This window comes from Saimiri boliviensis, chromosome 18 (genome assembly GCF_048565385.1).
Source record: "Saimiri boliviensis isolate mSaiBol1 chromosome 18, mSaiBol1.pri, whole genome shotgun sequence".
In the NCBI taxonomy this organism is placed as follows: Eukaryota; Metazoa; Chordata; class Mammalia; order Primates; family Cebidae; genus Saimiri; species Saimiri boliviensis.
In genome coordinates, this window is record NC_133466.1 from 3,883,666 (window position 1) to 3,900,818 (window position 17,153).

The following is a 17,153-nucleotide window of genomic DNA, read 5'->3' on the forward strand; positions in this document are numbered from 1 at the left end:
CCCGGCTCCACCAGACTGGTTAGGGCACTGGATCGGTTTCCAACAACAGACATTTGTTCTCTCCCGTTTCTGGAGAGCAGAGGTTCAAAATCGAGGTGTTGGCAGAGCTGCACTCTACCTGAAAACTCCCGGGAAGGGTCCTTCCTTGAGTCTTCCGGTTTCTCGTGGCCTCACATATCCCTTGGCTCGTAGCCACATCACTCCTGTCTCTGCCTCAGTTGGCATATGGCTTCTCTGTGTCTCTGTGTGGCCTCTCCATGTACGAGGACCCACCCTAATCCACTGTGACCTCCTCCTAACCAATCGCATCTGCAAAGGTCCTGTTTCCAAGTGAGGTCTGAGGTTCCTGGTGGACATACATTTTTAGGGGACACGACTCCACACACCACAGTGACTTTGGGCAGGCACTTTACCCTTCACAGCCTCAGTCTTCCTGTTTTTGAGATGTTGCCATTGAGGTTCACTAGGGAAGCCTGGGGTATGAAAGAGCCATCATTTGACAAAGGAGACTCGTTCCACAAGGACCGGGGGTTACTTTCTAATTATCCAGCAGATTTGGTTTCCAGACTCACAAGCTGGCATCCAAATGGAAGCCCGGGATTCATGGTTGGATTTATGGGCCAAGATCTGTGTTTCGCACGTGTCTGAGGACAGAGACAGACATGTTCCTTCGGAGAGAAAGGAGGGACCCCTCCCACCAAGGCCCTGCGGCCTTGTCAGATTTTGGAGCTGGCAAATCACGACAGCGCTGAGCGCCTTCTGTGTCCCGGGAACTGGGGCAGGGGCGCCGCAGACTCAGGCAACGTTGTTCTTGAAGAGTGAGAGCCCTCATTGTTTTGCAGAGAAAGAAAAGAGACAGAGCAAGTGGACCTGACCTGATTCAGGGCACGCCACTCATCAGGGACACAGAAAAAGTCCACATCTTCTGATGCGAAGTCCAGAATCCTTTCTACCGAACCCCAGCCTCGGGCTCCAGAGCAGGGCTCTGATGATTTTGATGATTCTCAACATAAGTCTAAATAATCTTTCCCCGGAGAGGCCAAGGAGAGAGCACTAAGCTCATTCTGAAAATACAGAAATAGGTCACACAGAACTTGTGTGTCTCCCACTCGAGGCCGAGGGCGGGAGGCCCTGACTCTCCATGTGCACTGGCCTCCAACCCTGTCACGGTCACCCAGTCAGGCTTGATGCTTGGCACACCTCTCTGGGGCAGTTTCCCAGGCTGTTGGCATATAGCTAAGAGTTTGAAAAACCATTTAATGCGAACAAGGCTATTTCCACTTAAGGAGAAGACCACTGTGGGTCCAGAAGCTTCCTCTCAGCCTACATTTTTATATGGAGCTTCCTATCGGCCTGCGTTTTTATATGGAGCTTCCTATCGGCCTGCGTTTTTGAAGGCTGCGGTGGCTCACGAAGGAGGCTCTAGTTAAATTCTTCAGCCTCAGGTTTAGATCATGTCCAGGCACCTGGCTGACAATCCAGAAGTGGACACGGAAGTGCCTTGGTGAGGATGGGTGCATCCACTTTGCTCGGGAGAAAGCCCACCCAGCCATCCCACCATTGCTGTGGGCACTGCTCCCCTGGAAGCAACCCACTGCATCTGTGTGCGTGAGCTGGTCCCTGCCACGAAGGGCTCACTCACTGCGAACCCCGCCCTGTGTTTGTAACTGGCCAGGGCTGCCCACCTGCTAAGAGAGATGCTTCTGTGGCAAAGGTCATGGCGAATTCCCGGATGACGTCTGCGGGGCTGCCGTTGACGAAGAAGCCGAGGTAGCTGATGGAGGAGTGGAGAGCCAGGGGCACAGCCGTGGGGAAGGAGCCCAGGAGCCTGTCTCCAGCTCTCTTCAGTGCCTCGTACAGACACTCCACCTTCTGGTCTTCACACTAAGGGGAGAGAGACAGAGCCCGCGTTTCCTCACATCTCATCAGAAGTCATCTATTAATTTAATAGCAACCGGCAGCAATTAAAGTGAGACCCTTTTCTGTTCAAAATGCTGTAACAGTTTATCTCGTCCCTGTGTGTCTGGGGTTATGGATTTGTTCTATAATTGGACCTCAGTTTTTCAAATATTTCAGGTCAATTTCTTTGCGGGATGGTGTCTCCTATAGGTGCCCAGGTTGGAAATCCCCTGGTCCTTGAGCTGCATCCCCTCCCTCCATGGTGTGTGTTCATCACTTGCTGAGCCCTTTCCTCAGTCCCATGTCATCGCTCAGGTTTGCACGATTTGGCTTCTGGAGGTTTCCAGCAGACTCCAAGGCTGCCCAGGCACTGCTCAGAACCTGCAGTGGAGCGGGTACTGAGCAGTGAAGGGGGGACTGAGAAGTGGAGGGGGACTGAGCAGTGAAGGAGGACTGAGCAGTGGAGGGGGACTGAGCAGTGAAGGGGGACTCAGCAGTGGAGGGGGGACTCAGCAGTGAAGGGGGGACTGAGAAGTGGAGGGGGACTGAGCAGTGAAGGGGGACTGAGCAGCAGAGGGGGACTGAGCAGTGAAGGGGGACTCAGCAGTGGAGGAGGACTGAGCAGTGGAGGAGGACTGAGCAGTGGCGGGGGACTGAGCAGTGAAGGGGGACTGAGCAGTGAAGGGGGACTGAGCAGTGGAGGGGGGACTGAGCAGTGGAGGAGGACTGAGCAGTGGAGGGGGACTGAGCAGTGAAGGGGGACTGAGCAGTGAAGGGGGACTGAGCAGTGGAGGGGGGACTGAGCAGTGGAGGAGGACTGAGCAGTGGAGGGGGGACTGAGCAGTGGAGGAGGACTGAGCAGTGGAGGGGGACTGAGCAGTGGAGGGGGACTGAGCAGTGGAGGGGGACTGAGCAGTGAAGGGGGACTGAGCAGTGAAGGGGGACTGAGCAGTGGAGGGGGACTGAGCAGTGGAGGGGGACTGAGCAGTGGAGGGGGACTGAGCAGTGAAGGGGGACTGAGCAGTGGAGGGGGACTGAGCAGTGGAGGAGGACTGAGCAGTGGAGGAGGACTGAGCAGTGGAGGGGGACTGAGCAGTGGAGGGGGACTGAGCAGTGGAGGGGGACTGAGCAGTGGAGGAGGACTGAGCAGTGGAGGGGGACTGGGCAGTGGAGGGGGACTGAGCAGTGGAGGGGGACTGAGCAGTGGAGGGGGACTGAGCAGTGGAGGGGGGACTGAGCAGTGGAGGGGGACTGAGCAGTGGAGGGGGACTGAGCAGTGGAGGGGGGACTGAGCAGTGGAGGAGGACTGAGCAGTGGAGGGGGACTGAGCAGTGAAGGGGGACTGAGCAGTGGAGGGGGACTGAGCAGTGGAGGAGGACTGAGCAGTGGAGGGGGACTGAGCAGGGGAGGGGGGACTGAGCAGTGGAGGAGGACTGAGCAGTGGAGGGGGACTGAGCAGTGGAGGGGGACTGAGCAGTGAAGGGGGACTGAGCAGTGGAGGAGGACTGAGCAGTGGAGGGGGACTGAGCAGTGGAGGGGGACTGAGCAGTGGAGGGGGACTCAGCAGTGGACAGGGACTCAGCAGGTTCTGAGCAGTGCCTGGGCAGCCTTGGACTCTTGCGGAGAGCTGTAGGGCCGCCCTTGAATCCACGGCTGAGCGCGGAGCCGGGTTCCACAGGGGACTCCTCCAAGGCTCCAAGGCTCCGCCCCACCTCCAACCCTCTTCTCCTCCTTTGCCTTCACCAGCAGTCTCTCCACTGTGTGTTTCCTGCACTTGGAATGCTGCCTTGGGGTCTGCTCCCTGGGGGACCTGAGCCTGCACAGCCCCTGGCCAGGCCTCCCTGATGCCCCCTGTGTGGCTGTGGGACCCTCTTTTTGATGCGGTTCCCGCTCCTGAAGCTGCAGGTTCTCTGTCACCTGGAGAATTTCTCGCCAGGGCTCAGCCTGCCCATCGAGCCCGACAGGTACTGGCCTGACAGCTTTGCCCATGGGGCTCCCACCCTCGCCTCCAGCCAGACGCAGTGTTTCTCGGCATCTGGGCCTGGTGTTGCCCGCTGCCCTGGCCAGGCCACTTCCTGGGCTTGAAGACCTTTCCAGTGCCATTGGCCATGTGGGACCACAGGGGAAACCCAGACACCACCACCTCCTGGCGGGAGATGGTCTGATCCCTTCTCTTCCCAGCACCGGGCTCACCTCGGAATTTCCCATAGTGCTTTTGACATGCCCAAGTATGAGGCCAGATCCTATTGCTGAATGTGGTGGTATCCCAGTGCCCCGTGGACATGCCTGCCTGACATTCCTCCTGTCTGTTTTCTCTGCAGCCCTCAATGGCACACAGCACAAAACCACATAGTGAATGCATGTCCATTCTGGAGTCCGTCTCGCATTGCGTTTCTTGGCCTCAGATACATAATTTTCAAGAATGGTCATGTTATAAACGTAGCTGTGATCAGTATCACACTTCAGAAGATTGGTGTTTTCATTTTACAGCATGAAAGGTACACAGCGAGTCTCCGCTACACTCTTCTGCCTGCGAGGTGAGTTGCAGTAACCACGGCCAGGCCAGATCTGGGGTAGGGGACTGGGAGGAGCTAACAACAGAGGGAGGTGTGTGTGTGTGTGTGTGTGTGTCTGCACGTCTATATGTGTGTCTGTGTGTGTCTATATGTGTCTGTGTATGTCTATGTGTATGTCTGTCTGTGTATGTCTATGTGTCTGTGTGTATGCATGTTTATCTGTGTGCATACATGTGCATGTGGTACTTATGTATGTGTCTGTGTGTGTGCATATGTCTATGTGCATGGATGTGTCTGCGTTTGTGCATGTGTGTGTATCTAGGTGTGTCTCTGTGTGTGTGTATCTGTGTCTGTATGCGTCTGTGTGTGTCTATGTGCATGTATTTGTGTATTCCTGTGTGTGTATATCTGTGTGTATATCTGCATGCATGTATGCATTTTTATCTGTATGTTTGTGTGTCCATGTGTATGTGTCTGTATGCATGTATGTGTTATATGTCTGTGTGTTCCCTGTATATGCCTCTGTGTCTGTGTGTGTCTGTATCTATGTATGTCTGTGTGCATGTATGTGTGTGTCTGTGTGTCTATGTGTGTGAGCTATGTGTGTGTCTGTGTGCGTGTGTCTGTATGCATGTATGTGTTATATCTGTGTGTGCCATGTATATGCCTCTATGTCTATCTGTGTGTGTCTGTGTGTCTGTATCTATATATGTCTGTGTGCATGTATCTGTGTGTGCGTGTGTCTGTGTGTGAGCTATGTGTGTGTCTCTGTCTCTGTGTGTGTGTGCGCGTGTGTGCTTGTGCCTCAGTGGGTTGGGGAAGGAGCCGCGGGCCAAGGCCTACTCTGATTTCTGAGCTGTGTCACATGGCATGGACTGACTTGCCTTTTCCCGTTTGCTCCAGAGGGTGACCCAGAAGGAAGTCTACTTGTCACAGATGCCATCGATGTCTATGCAGGGTGAAAAGTCTCTTGGTTTGCCTGGGGCTTTCCCAGGCCTAGTCCTGTGTTCTGGGAATCCCTGAGAGTCTCAGGCAATCCAGGGTGTCAGTTGGAGGCTTCGGAGGGTGCTCCTTCTCCTGGGACATCTTCCAGAAATCTTTCCCTGAAGAGATTTGCCTTCCCCCTTTCCACCCAGCATGGAGGAGACTGGTGTCAGAGTGGAGGCTTCCTTGGGCCCTGACGGAATCCCTTGAAATGGGTGGAACCAATCAGTTTGCCAACAACAGAGTTGGGGTCAGGCCAGGGTAGCGGAAGTAGGGGTGCCCTTCCCGGGGCCCTCTGGTGGAGCCGAAGAGGCCGTGGCTGTCTGTCCCCACCTTCTCCTTCTTTTCTCTTGAGCAGCCCCTGCATCCTTCTTGCCTTCCCAGTGCCCTGTGGAGCTAGCCACTGGGCCATTTTTTTTTCTGAATTGGAGGGCTGGTCCCTGAGACAGGAAAAGTTCTGCATCTGGGAGTAGCCTACCATCACCTGTTCTCGAGTTGACTTATCACGCATTTTGGAATCACCAACTCTGTGTTAGGGACTGTGCTAGTTTCTGGGGTGCAAAGATGAGTGAAGCATCTGCCCTCCCTTGAGGGAGCCAGTCTTGTGAGAGATGCAGTGTTGGACCAGACACATGGCCCATATAATACGCCGGTGCCACTAGACACGTGAACAAGAAATGGGCAGCAACTCCTTTTGCCTGGGGAGCTGGAGAAGACTCAAAAAAGGAAGGCGATAAATGAGCTGGGTTCTGAGGGATGAATAGGAGTTGGCCAGATGAAAGCAAAGAGGAAAATAAAGCACAGCTCACATGAAGATGTCAGGTAATGATGCAATTCTGGACAATCCACTTAAATGAGTCACCTTTGTCCTGTCATGGCCTAGTTATCACAGAAAAAATGCCTCCAGCTGCAGTGATGAAGAGCATTGAAGGCACACTGGGCTGACTCACCGTGAAGAAGTCACAGAGTGTCATGTGTGGGAAGACCTCATGAGCTCTGTTCTTTGCACACTGGCGCCTGCTCTCTCTCCAGAACTCTTGAAGTTTTTCCAGCAGGGGCCCCGTTGGACAGAGGAAAAGGGCATACTCCTGGGGGATGGGGTCGTCTAGGGAAGGGTCATTGCAATGACCATGCAGCCTGCAACAGAGAGCAAGCCGGCTTCACCCACTGCCACAACGAGAAGGTTTCTCCCCCTCGAGGACACACAACAGCAGTGACAGCAATGCAGAATTATAGGGCTCACTGAACACACAATATATGCTCATGACTTAGACTCATCCCAGTGCCATCCTATCAGCGGAGGCACCTGCAGTGGAGCCGCGTGTGGGACAGACCTGGCCAGTGTCCATCCTGCCCTCAGAACCACCTGAGTCTCATTCCAAACTCACAGGTGGAAAAGAGGAAAGAAAGCTGATGGCAAGACCCAGTACCTGGTCTTCAGATTGTCTGTGGCCCCAGCGTCTCTTGGATGGTGTGGAAACTCACCATTCAAACTCACCATGTGGAAGAAACTCACATTTGTGTTTTACCTCAAGCTTCAAATTACACGTAAAAACCCAAACCAAAAACTAGACAAAATTTAGATAGCTACTAGGTTTCTTTGGATTCAGTTAGTGATTTTAAAATGGAGGCTCGCCCCCTCCTGGTGCCCTGTGACTGGCAGGGAGGTTACTTTGGTTCACTTCCGCAGTGGCCCCATCCCACCCAGAGGCACCGGGCTTTTCCTGGGGTCTGCCCTGGCGGGAGGGGGCCCTGGAGCACAGGGTGTTCAGCCCAGATGCCCCCGGGTCTCTAGGAGCAGCCGCACTCACCAGGCCAAGGCCTCTTCCGCTGTCTTCCTGCCCGTGGCTGCCAGCGCTTTCAGCCTGCAGAGGAGCAGACACGGGCACAGGGTCACATCGCCCATCCTCGGGAAAGGGGTCAGAGAGGCAGGGTAGCCTTGCACTCCCGGATCTTCGGGGTGTGCTCTGAAGAGGGCCTGACGCTGAACTTCCAGCGGGCATGTGCCCAGAGGTCCCTGTCCCCTGAGTGCCACCGTGATGACTTTGGACAGTGCTGACCAGCTCACATCCCCCCTCACTTTCCTTCCCTGGCTACCCGCTCTGGCCCTTGGCGCGGGGTCTTGGTGCTGAGGACCTGACCTCTGCCGGCTCCTGCAATCCCTCTCCCTGGCCTGCCCCTCCCCTCTACCTAGAGCACATGGACCCACCTTGTGGATACTGGGGCAGCTGCTGTGGAGTGTGTCCCTGCTCGGACACACGCTTCCCCGACAAATGCTTCCTTCACCCCAACATCCCTTCGCGAAATGGCCTGATCCTCAGGCTCAGCTCCCACGTGTCTCCCACGCAGGGGAACAGCCCTTCCCAAAGCACCGGCAGGCACTCGCCAGGGCTCTCACAGTCCCTCGCTCCCACGGCTCTCCCCTGCTAGACCTGGACCAAATTAAACAGTGGAATGTAGCTAAGGCAATTTATCAGGACTGCCGATAGGAAACAGCGGGTGTCCATGAGGCACCCACCACGTGCTACCGGATGCTGCTGTTTGGGTGGGTGCTGACGGGGTTGTGGCCACCTGGAGAGGTTTGAACAGGGTGGCCTCGGGGCAGGACCTTCCTCGGAGGTGCTCTGGTGTGAGGAAATTCACACACTTCTCTTCCCCCAACATGTGTTTAATGTTTAAACCAGAAGGAATTTTGAGTAGGAGTCCATGCTACAGGTTCAACAGCAAAATACAACGTGGACGCCTTCAAAGGCATAGAGGGCTGGTTCAAGCCCCACCCCCACCCCCAACGCACTCTCTGGGCCCAGGGTCCTGCCTGCACTGGGTGGCAAGCAGAGGATGAAGCCTGCCTTGTACCTGCGCTCCCCACGCCCGAACGCATTCCCCATTCAGAGGCCCTGGATTAGCTTGAACATAACAGTGACAACCAAGCCCTGATTTGGGGAGAAGAAAGGGCTTTCTCTAGCTTCAGAGTTGCTTTACCCAATTTGGCCAAGCTTTTGTGACAGTGTGGAAGGCAAGTTTAGCTCCTTCTCCAACCCGAAGTCACCTCAAGTGTGTTTCGGATTATTTTTCCACGTGAGAAATGAACGGGCCCGATCCAAGGCTCTGGTTTGTCGCAAAAGCTGCAAAACCCCAGCGTGGGTCACATCTCCTCCCTCTCCGAGAGCGGCGACTCCAGAGGCTAAACCCTCCCACACACTGACCCTTCCCACAGGGGTGCGCTCGCACTGTGGCTGACGTTTCCGACCCATTGGTTTCATTACCGGACACTCAAGGGATTCTCCCTGAGGACAAGCGGCTCTCCCTGGGCAGTGTGGCAGCCCAGTCCTGCTGACAGTTGGTCCCAGTGTTAGAGACTCAGAGGGTTTTGGGGTCTTTCATGCTAGAGTTTGAACACCTTGAAATGCCACCTTCAGAGTCGCTGAGCTGCACACAGAGACTGCAACCAGACCCCGACTTCCCCCAAGCCCCCACAATGAGGCGCCTGGAGTAATACATGGCTTCTGATTTCCACAATTTCAGGATCCCCCTGGCATCAGCCAGCAGAGCTAGTGATTCAAAGGTCAAGAATATCAGGGGTTTCCAATCTTTGCCTCCCTGGCCCCAACTGGAAGAAGAATTGTCTTGGGCCAGACATAAAACACACTGACACTAACGAGCTAATAAAAACCAAACAAACATGAATCTCATAATGTTTTAAGAAAGTTTACCAATTTGTGTTGGACAGCATTCAAAGCTGTCCTGGGCCACACGTGGGTTGGACAAGCTTGGTCAAGATCATGTCCTTTACGCAAAGCAGAAGAGAGGCTTCTGAAGAGCCAGTGTGTCACCCCACAAGGTGCACGGCTTTGACAGGAGGCCGTGCCCTGCGCCCCTGCAGCTCCATGGCAGGGTCTGGCTCCAGCCCCATTGGCTGGGCCCCAGGGTCTCTGGGCAGTACTCACGAGGTATGCACCGGGAAGCCCATGGCCAGGAGGGGCTCCAGGAGCAAGGGGGTGCTGCGGCCCTTGAGCTTGTTGGAGACCTTGGCGTAGAGCTGCGTCTCTCCCGCTGCCATCTCTTCCTGCCCGCAGGCCAAGAAGCTCGCCTGCACACACAAACGAGGAGATAAAGCGAGAGGGGGAGAGGCAAGGGGAGGCTGCGAAGAAAAACCTCAAGCCCTTTTTGATCTTTCTCACAAAAGCTGATATCCTGTTTGCATGAGATACTGGTTTTCAGAATTCTGCTTGCAGGGTGCTGGGTGCAGTGTCCACCAACACGAACTGTTTCCACCATGAGTCTAAAGGTCCAGTCGAGCCCCTGCATGGGACCAACCTCAATAAGGACTTGGTCAGTGTTTGGGAGCAAGAATGCATGAGAGCAGGGGGAAGGCAGTGGGAGTAGGGGTCAGGTAGTGAGCTCTCTCCTGGACCCTGCCAGCCACCTGCCCTGAACAACCCTGGATCCCAGTCTCCTCGTCTGTGAACAAGACATTAAACCCCACTCGATCTACTCTCTCTGGGATTGCTGGAAAACTTGCTGGTTCTTTCAGTCATTCGTTGACTTGTTTTCTTATTTTAAAAACTTTGAAAGCTTAATATGTGTACAGAAAAGCTGATGAATCATACAGATCAAGGAATTTCCATAAAGGAGCCCACACCCGTATTTTCCCCAGGACCCAAAATAAAACAGTGCAGCCAGGGGAATTTTGTGCATCCTCCAACCCAGAGGACATTTGGCAATATCTGGAAACATTTTTGTTTGTCTTACTGTGGGTGGGGGCGGCGGTGGTAGTGGGTAGACATTGTGGTACTGGCACTAGTGGGTAGAAGCTGGGAATCTCTCAGTGCCAGGAGGGCCTCCCCAACAAAATGTCAGTAGTGCCAAGGTGGAGAAAGTGTGCTCTGGAACATTCTCAGAATCTCAGACGCACCCCTGCCTCCTGCCCAGCCTCCTCCAGTCAGCTCCTCCCTCCCCCATGAAGGAAACTGCTATATTGCTTTTATATGAATTGTGCCTGCTGTTGAGCCTCATAAATAGAACCATATAGCATATTCTGTATCACTTCTGGTTTCTTTTGCCTCAAATTATGTCTGTAAAATTTATCTACATTATTGCTTGTAGCCACAGTTAGTTCACTGTTATTGCTGTGTAGTATTTGATTAATAAATATACTGGCGAGGTGCAGTGGCTCATGCCTGAAATCCCAGCATTTTTAAACGCCAAGGTGGGTGGATCACCTGAGGTCAGGAGTTCGAGACCAGTCTGGCCAACATGGTGAAACCCATCTCTACTAAAAAATACAAAAGTTAGCCGGGCATGCTGGTGGGCACCTATAATCCCAGCTACTCGAGAGGCTGAGGCAGGAGAATCACTTGAACCTGGGAGGTGGAGGTTGCAGTGAGTGGAGATTGCACCACTGCATTCCAACCTGGGACACAGCAGGACTCCAGCTCAAAAATAAATAAATAAATAATAAATAAAACAAAATAAAATAAAAATACCATAATTAATTCATACATATTTCTGTTGATGTGCATTTGGGAGGTTTTCATTTGTTTTGCTATTGTAACTAATGCTGCTGAGGATGTTCTTGTATGTGTCTTTGAGTGTACTGCACGTGTATTTCTGTTAGGTGTGCATCTGTGCATCTAGAAATGGGTTTGTTGGATCACAGAGCATGTGAAACTCCATTAGAAACTGCCAAGCAGTTGTAAACATTTCTATATTCTCATTCACACTTAATATTATCAGTCCCTAATTTTAGCCCCTCTAGGGGGTGGTGGTGTGTAGTGGTACTTACCTGTGGTTCCCATTTGCATTTCCCTGAGGAATAATGATATTGAGCACCATTTCACAGGCTTATTGTCCTTTTGAATATCCTCTCTGGGGAAGTTCCTGTTCAGATTTTCTGCTCTCTTTTTTTTTTTTTTTTTTCCGCTAGGTTGTTTGCTTTTTCTTATCAATTTGTAGGAACTCTGGTTAGAGTTTTCTACATCCTGTTCAAGAGATTGTTGTTAATCCAACATTGATGAAGATAATCTATGCTTTGTTATAGAAGTTGTGCTACTTTTGCCATTTGTATTTAGCTCTATGATCTATTGGAATTCAATCTGTGTATGGAGTGAGGTAGGGGTAAACTTTCATCTACTTCCCCATTGAAATGACCATCCTTTGCCCAGTGAATTGCAGTAGGAGGCTTATTGTAAATCAAGTGACAGTATATGGATTAGTTTTTTCTAACTGTTATGCTCTCTTGTTTGATTTGTCCATTTTTGTGCCCATTCTACACTGCTTTAATTACTATAGTGTTAAACTCTCTTTGTCCTTTGCTTTTTCATAAATATTTACAAATCAGGTTGCCATAGTATGTCATAGTGTGTCCTTGGGTAGTGCAAAAAGATTCATGCCTACCATCAACTGAGTTTCAACAAGGTTGTCAATGAAATTCAGTGGGGCAAAGGATAATGCTTTTGATAAATGGTTCTAGGGGCTTGTGCCTGTAATCTCAGCACTTTAGGAGGCTAAGATGAAAGGACCACTTGGGCCCAGCCAGGGCAGCAGAGTGAGACTCTGTCTCAGACCAAAAAAAAAAAAAAGTATGGTGGCATATGCCTGTAGTTCTAGCTACTCAGGAGGCCAAGGTGTGATGATGGCTTAAGGCTGCAGTGAGCTGTGATTGCATCACTGCACTCCAGCCTGGGTGACAGAACCCTGTCTCAGGAAAAAAAAAAAAAAACTTATGCTAGGAAAACTGCATATTGGTATGGGAAAAAATGAACCTCAACCCTCACCTCACATTATATACAAAAATTAACTCAAAATATAAAAGCTAAAACTATAAAACTTCTCAAGAAAACCTAGGAAAAAATGTTTGCTATGTTGGAGTTTGCAAAGCTTTCTTAGGACATAAAATGAATAAGCCAATAAAAGAAAAAAATGATGAACTGGACTTCACCAAAGTTGAAAACTTCTGCTCTTTGAAAGACACTGTAAAGAATATTAAAAAGCCAATCACAGACTGGGAGAAAGTATCACTATCTGTATACCTGGCAAAGGACTTGTATCTAGAATATACAGAATATTTTATAGATACTTATAATCAATAATAAGAAAACAAGCTTCTAGTTTAAGAATGGGCAAAATATCGAAAAAGTTACTTGCAAAAAGAATATAGAGACATAGACGTGACAAGGTGCCAACATCATTAGTCATCAGGGAAATGCAAATTAAAACCACAGCGTGATTCCACAACATACTCACTAAAGAGCTAAAATGGAAAAGACTGACAATACCAGGTTTAGACAAGGCTGGGAATAATGGGAACTCTCACACAGTGTTGGTGGGAATGCGTAACTGTCCAACCACTTTGGGGAACATTTGGATGGTTTCTTATGAAGGTAAACATACATGAAAATGTGTGTCCACACAAAGACTGGTCTATGAATGTTCATGGCAGCTCTGTTCCTTTTATTATTTTTTTGGGTTTTATTGTGCTGGTTTGGACTCCAAGTCAAATGTCAAACAGATGTGGGACTAGTGCACCTTCTTGTATAACTCTCTATCTCAGAGGACAAGGTCTTAGTATTTCACCATTAAATGTGAGCATATTATGATATTTATTTATCTATATATTTTTATTTTGATCTTTTCGAGGCAGAGTCTCACTCTGTCACCCAGGCTGGAGTGCAGTGGCATGATCTTGGTTCACTGCAACCTCCACCTCCTGGGTTCAAGTGATTCTCCTGCCTCAGTCTCCTGAGTAGCTGGGACTATAGGTGCCCACCACCACGCCTGGTTAATTTTTGTATTTTTAGTAGAGATGGGGTTTCTCCACATCAGCCAGGCTGGTCTCAAACTCCTGACCTCAGGTGATCTACTCGCCTCGGCCTCTCGAAGTGCCGGGATTACAGGTGTGAGTCACCATGCCTGGTCTGACTTTTAAATAATATTCTTTTCACTGTACATATTTAAGGTGTACAATGTGATGTTTTGATATATTTGTACTTAGTGAAGTGAGTGCCATAATTAAGCAAATTAACATATTGTCATCTTGCATTGTTACTTTTTTACTTCTTTTTTTATGGTAACAGAAACTGAAATTGCTCTCGGCAAATTTTCACTATTCAGTAAGACATTATACCTCTGGTTGTCAGTTGTACCTTCCGTCTCTGGACTTCTTCAGCCTATACATCTGCCACTTTATACCTTTTGACCCACACCTCTCCATTTCCTGCCCCCACGCCCTCCCCGGAGAGCCCCCACTTTATTCTCCATGTATTCAACATTTTTTTTTTAAAGGTTCCACATATAAGTGAGATCCTGCAGTATTTTTCTTTCTCTGTCTGGCTTATTTTACTTAGCATGATATCCTGAGAGTTCAGTATTCTTTTTCCTTGAGGAACTCAAAAGATGAAATAATTCCACAATCAAATGATTTATCTTGAACTTGAAAGTCTGTAAATAGAGGAAGCTTGTGACCCAAAAGGAAAAAGCAGATTTGTGTGTGAAAAATAGTCTCTACTCAGGTATATTTTTCTCTTCTAAATAATAAACCCTGTTTTGAGCAATTGTGTTATGGTTATAACATATTAAAATGAAAAATGCAGCTGGGCACGGTGGCTCATGCCTGTAATCCCAGCACTTTGGGAGGCCGAGTGCATCACCTTGGCAGGCGGATCACCTGAGGTTGGGAGTTTGAGACCAGCCTGACCAACATGGAGAAACCCCATCTCTACTAAAAATAGAAAATTAGCTGGGCATGGTGGCACATGCCTGTAATCCCAGCTACTTGGAAGACTGAGGCAGGAGAATCATTTGAACACGGGAGGCGGAGGTTGCAGTGAGCCAAGATCTCACCATTGCACTCCAGCCTGGGGAGCAAGAGCGAAACTCGCATCTGAAATAAAATAAAATAAAATGAAAAATGCTTCTATGCATTTCTCTTGTAAAAAAAACCCTTATTTGTGTAAGCCAGGAGATGTCCTATCTAGCTTAATCCTTCCTTTACAACTTGAAAAGTCATCTTTCAAGCCTAACAGGGAAGAGACTACCAATTTCCCCTCACTTACTGAAGAGAATGTGCCTGTAACTCACACTGTTTGTAAATTGTTACTAAAGCTTTGCAGGGCTCCCAGGAGAGATATCAGGACGGGATAAGGCGCTCGCGCCCCAAAACCAAGTCTGCTCATGGCACTGGCTTTGTGCCTGTCGTGTGCTAGGCCTCAGATACACTTATTTCTCTGATTCTTTAACATTTTAGTTTGAGCTCCATGGAACTGATTTGTAAGTAAACTTCTGAGAGGCTATTTTATGGCGAGGAAGAGTAGCCATTTTTGTGGGGTCTTTCCCTCCTGCCCCCTGGGGAGCTGGTTTGACCTTTAATGTACATCTGACACATGTGCTAGCATGCCCTGGTCTTTGGCTATGCGTGTCGACGTGGTGTGGTTTGCTCCCCTGGGTCAGCTCATCCACGTATACAAAGCCCCTGTCATACACACATGGCTGTGCTGAGCACCGCAGGGTCTTAGGAGTGAAAGCTCATGCCAGAATCTGTCCCCTGACGGCTTACTCCGGGCGGGAGCATCTCCTATCACACACAGGGAAAAGCAAGGGAGGGATGGCATGTTAAATTTCCTGCCATTGCCTTTGAGGGCAAACGTTCATTCAGGGACCGGAGAGAGTAGCCAGGGAAGAGGTGAAGGAGAGAGAAGCGAGCCTGAAGGAGACAACGGGCACTGACAGGCATGTGGGCAGGCACCCACCGGGAGGGGGGCGAGGCCGACGTCAACATGGACTGCCGGGCACTTGCCGTCAGCACATCCCGCCAATTCTGCCTTCAAAATCAGTCTCAGGCAGTCAGTCCCCACCGTCGGCACCACTAGCACCTGGTCCAAGTCACGGCCCTCGAGGCCTGTGAGCTGCAGCCTCCTCGTGACCCCCAGGCTTACCCCACTCTGTGCCCTGCCTGTCAATCCGAATTTGCCCCAGCCAGATCCCCCGAGCACTTCCGCACACCAAGAGCAAATCAGAGCCCCCCCCACGCCCCTGGGCCCCGGGATCTGCCACTGGCACCTCCTGGCACTCCCCGTTCCATGCTCTCTAGGCTCACGGTCCCTCTTGGGGTTCCTCAAACACTCCAGCGCAGCCCCTTCTCCAGGCTTTGGAGTTGCTGGTCGCCTCCTTGGAACAATTTTGTAAGACTCACTTCACTGGTCACCAGGGTCCCTGCTGAAACCTCACTCTCTCTAGAGGCCGTCCTGCCACCACTCTGCCCCCATCGCTCTCAGCCCCTCCCGCCTCATCTCTCCCTAATGCTTATCACTGGGGGCCCACAGGAGCGCTTTGTCTTTTTTGCTGTCTGCTCTCTGTGTAGAGCCTGACTCACGGCAGATGCTTGCTAAATATTTGCTGAAGAAATGCATGGATTCAGGATTCCCCATCCACAAGGGTAAATTCAGCTCTTCAAAGATGCTCGGAGCTCCGGTCCTCACAACAGGAGGGAATCGTCCTCTCCCGCTAAAACCCCTTGAAGCAGGGCTGTGTGCAGAAGCCTCTTGGGACGCAGAAGCCTCTCCGGACGCAGAGGCCTCCGAGGAAGGAAACATGACCTGTCTTTTGTGGAGTGCTGGCTTCAGTGACCATCTTCAGGCTCCTGGTCTTTCGTCTGCGGGGCAGCTGCAGAATTGAATTTGGGGGCTCGGTTACAGGGAGGGACAGAAACCCCCACCAAAGAGTGTTCCTGCCTCTTGACGGCCATCACTGACTCTGCACAGGGCCCAGCGGTTCTTTCAAGTAAAAGGAGCCTGTGTGTTCCAATGACTCTCTGAGGCAAAGTTTCTGAAAAGGTTTGCTCACCTTACTGACTAATGAAAGGGCAGCCACATCTTTCCCTCCCAGGTCTCCGTAGCCTTACCGCTCAGGGCCACCTGATAGCTCCATGCAGCTTGGGTTACGCAGGTGCCCGCGATAATGCCATTTGCTATGATGATTGAGTCGGCAAGGCTGAGTGACTCGGGGAAAATCTTCCCCCATTGGTCTAACCTGTTGGCGGCCTGCTTACCATCACACCTGTTTTTATAATGAAAGAGGAAATTATTTCTGCTTTTAATAATGGCAGCTCCAGAAACGGTGAGTAAAACGGGTGTTCGGAGAGAAGCCTCTCAGCATTTCTCAGTGTTGCACAGCTGCCAACCACAGCCTGTCTGGGAGGGGATGTTCTCACCCTGCTTCCATCTTTCAGAAGGCATTTTCCCACTTACTCTTTTGATACAGATAAACTAATTTGCTACATGCTGATAGTAAACAGAGGTATCAGCAAGAATGAAAGCCAAAAATGGCCCACCGTGAACTTCTTGTTTTTCTGAGATATTCTTCTAAGCTATTCTTGTGATAGAAATGAGATAAACATTTTTGGCACAAAACTCTTGTTTAGATTTTACTATGACCATGTGAAACACGGTTTGTTTTAAATGGCTTGCTGGTTTCCTTTGGAATTCCAAACGTTACCACAGGTTAGAATGAAAGCGCATGATCTGGTTATCTGTGTTTCTGTGCCTGCTGGAGCCTCTGTGGATTTTAGCCCCGGGAGGAAGCCGGTTCCCAGAGCAGCCATGCCTGATATCTGGAAGAGGGAACTGGAGTTTAACTGGAAGCATTCTGCTATTTCCCTGCTTCCTCCGCCCTCTCGGGGTTACAGGGATCGACTTGGAAAGGCCTCTGGTCTCTTTTGCCTTGCGATAGGTGGAATTCTTTCCTAGGAAAGACAGCCCC

General features: G+C 50.6%; 1 protein-coding gene across 3 annotated transcripts in view; it reads right to left on the reverse strand.

Moving 5' to 3' along the window:
- UBASH3A (ubiquitin associated and SH3 domain containing A) overlaps positions 1 to 9,502 on the reverse strand; it is a 45,569-nt gene extending 36,067 nt beyond the window's left edge. For 2 of the 3 annotated variants that reach the window (XM_039480624.2, XM_003927579.3), the window contains exons 1-4: positions 9,347 to 9,502; positions 7,211 to 7,264; positions 6,350 to 6,536; positions 1,686 to 1,884 (exon numbers count right to left, since the gene is read on the reverse strand). In XM_039480624.2, the coding sequence (XP_039336558.2) occupies positions 1,686 to 1,884; positions 6,350 to 6,536; positions 7,211 to 7,264; positions 9,347 to 9,459 (553 nt within the window). In that variant the 5' untranslated portion in view covers positions 9,460 to 9,502. Of the gene's footprint in view, positions 1 to 1,685; positions 1,885 to 6,349; positions 6,537 to 7,210; positions 7,265 to 9,112 lie in introns of all 3 variants that reach the window. The other variant, XM_074389221.1, reaches the window with a different exon arrangement.
- Between the last annotated feature and the right edge of the window lie 7,651 nt (positions 9,503 to 17,153).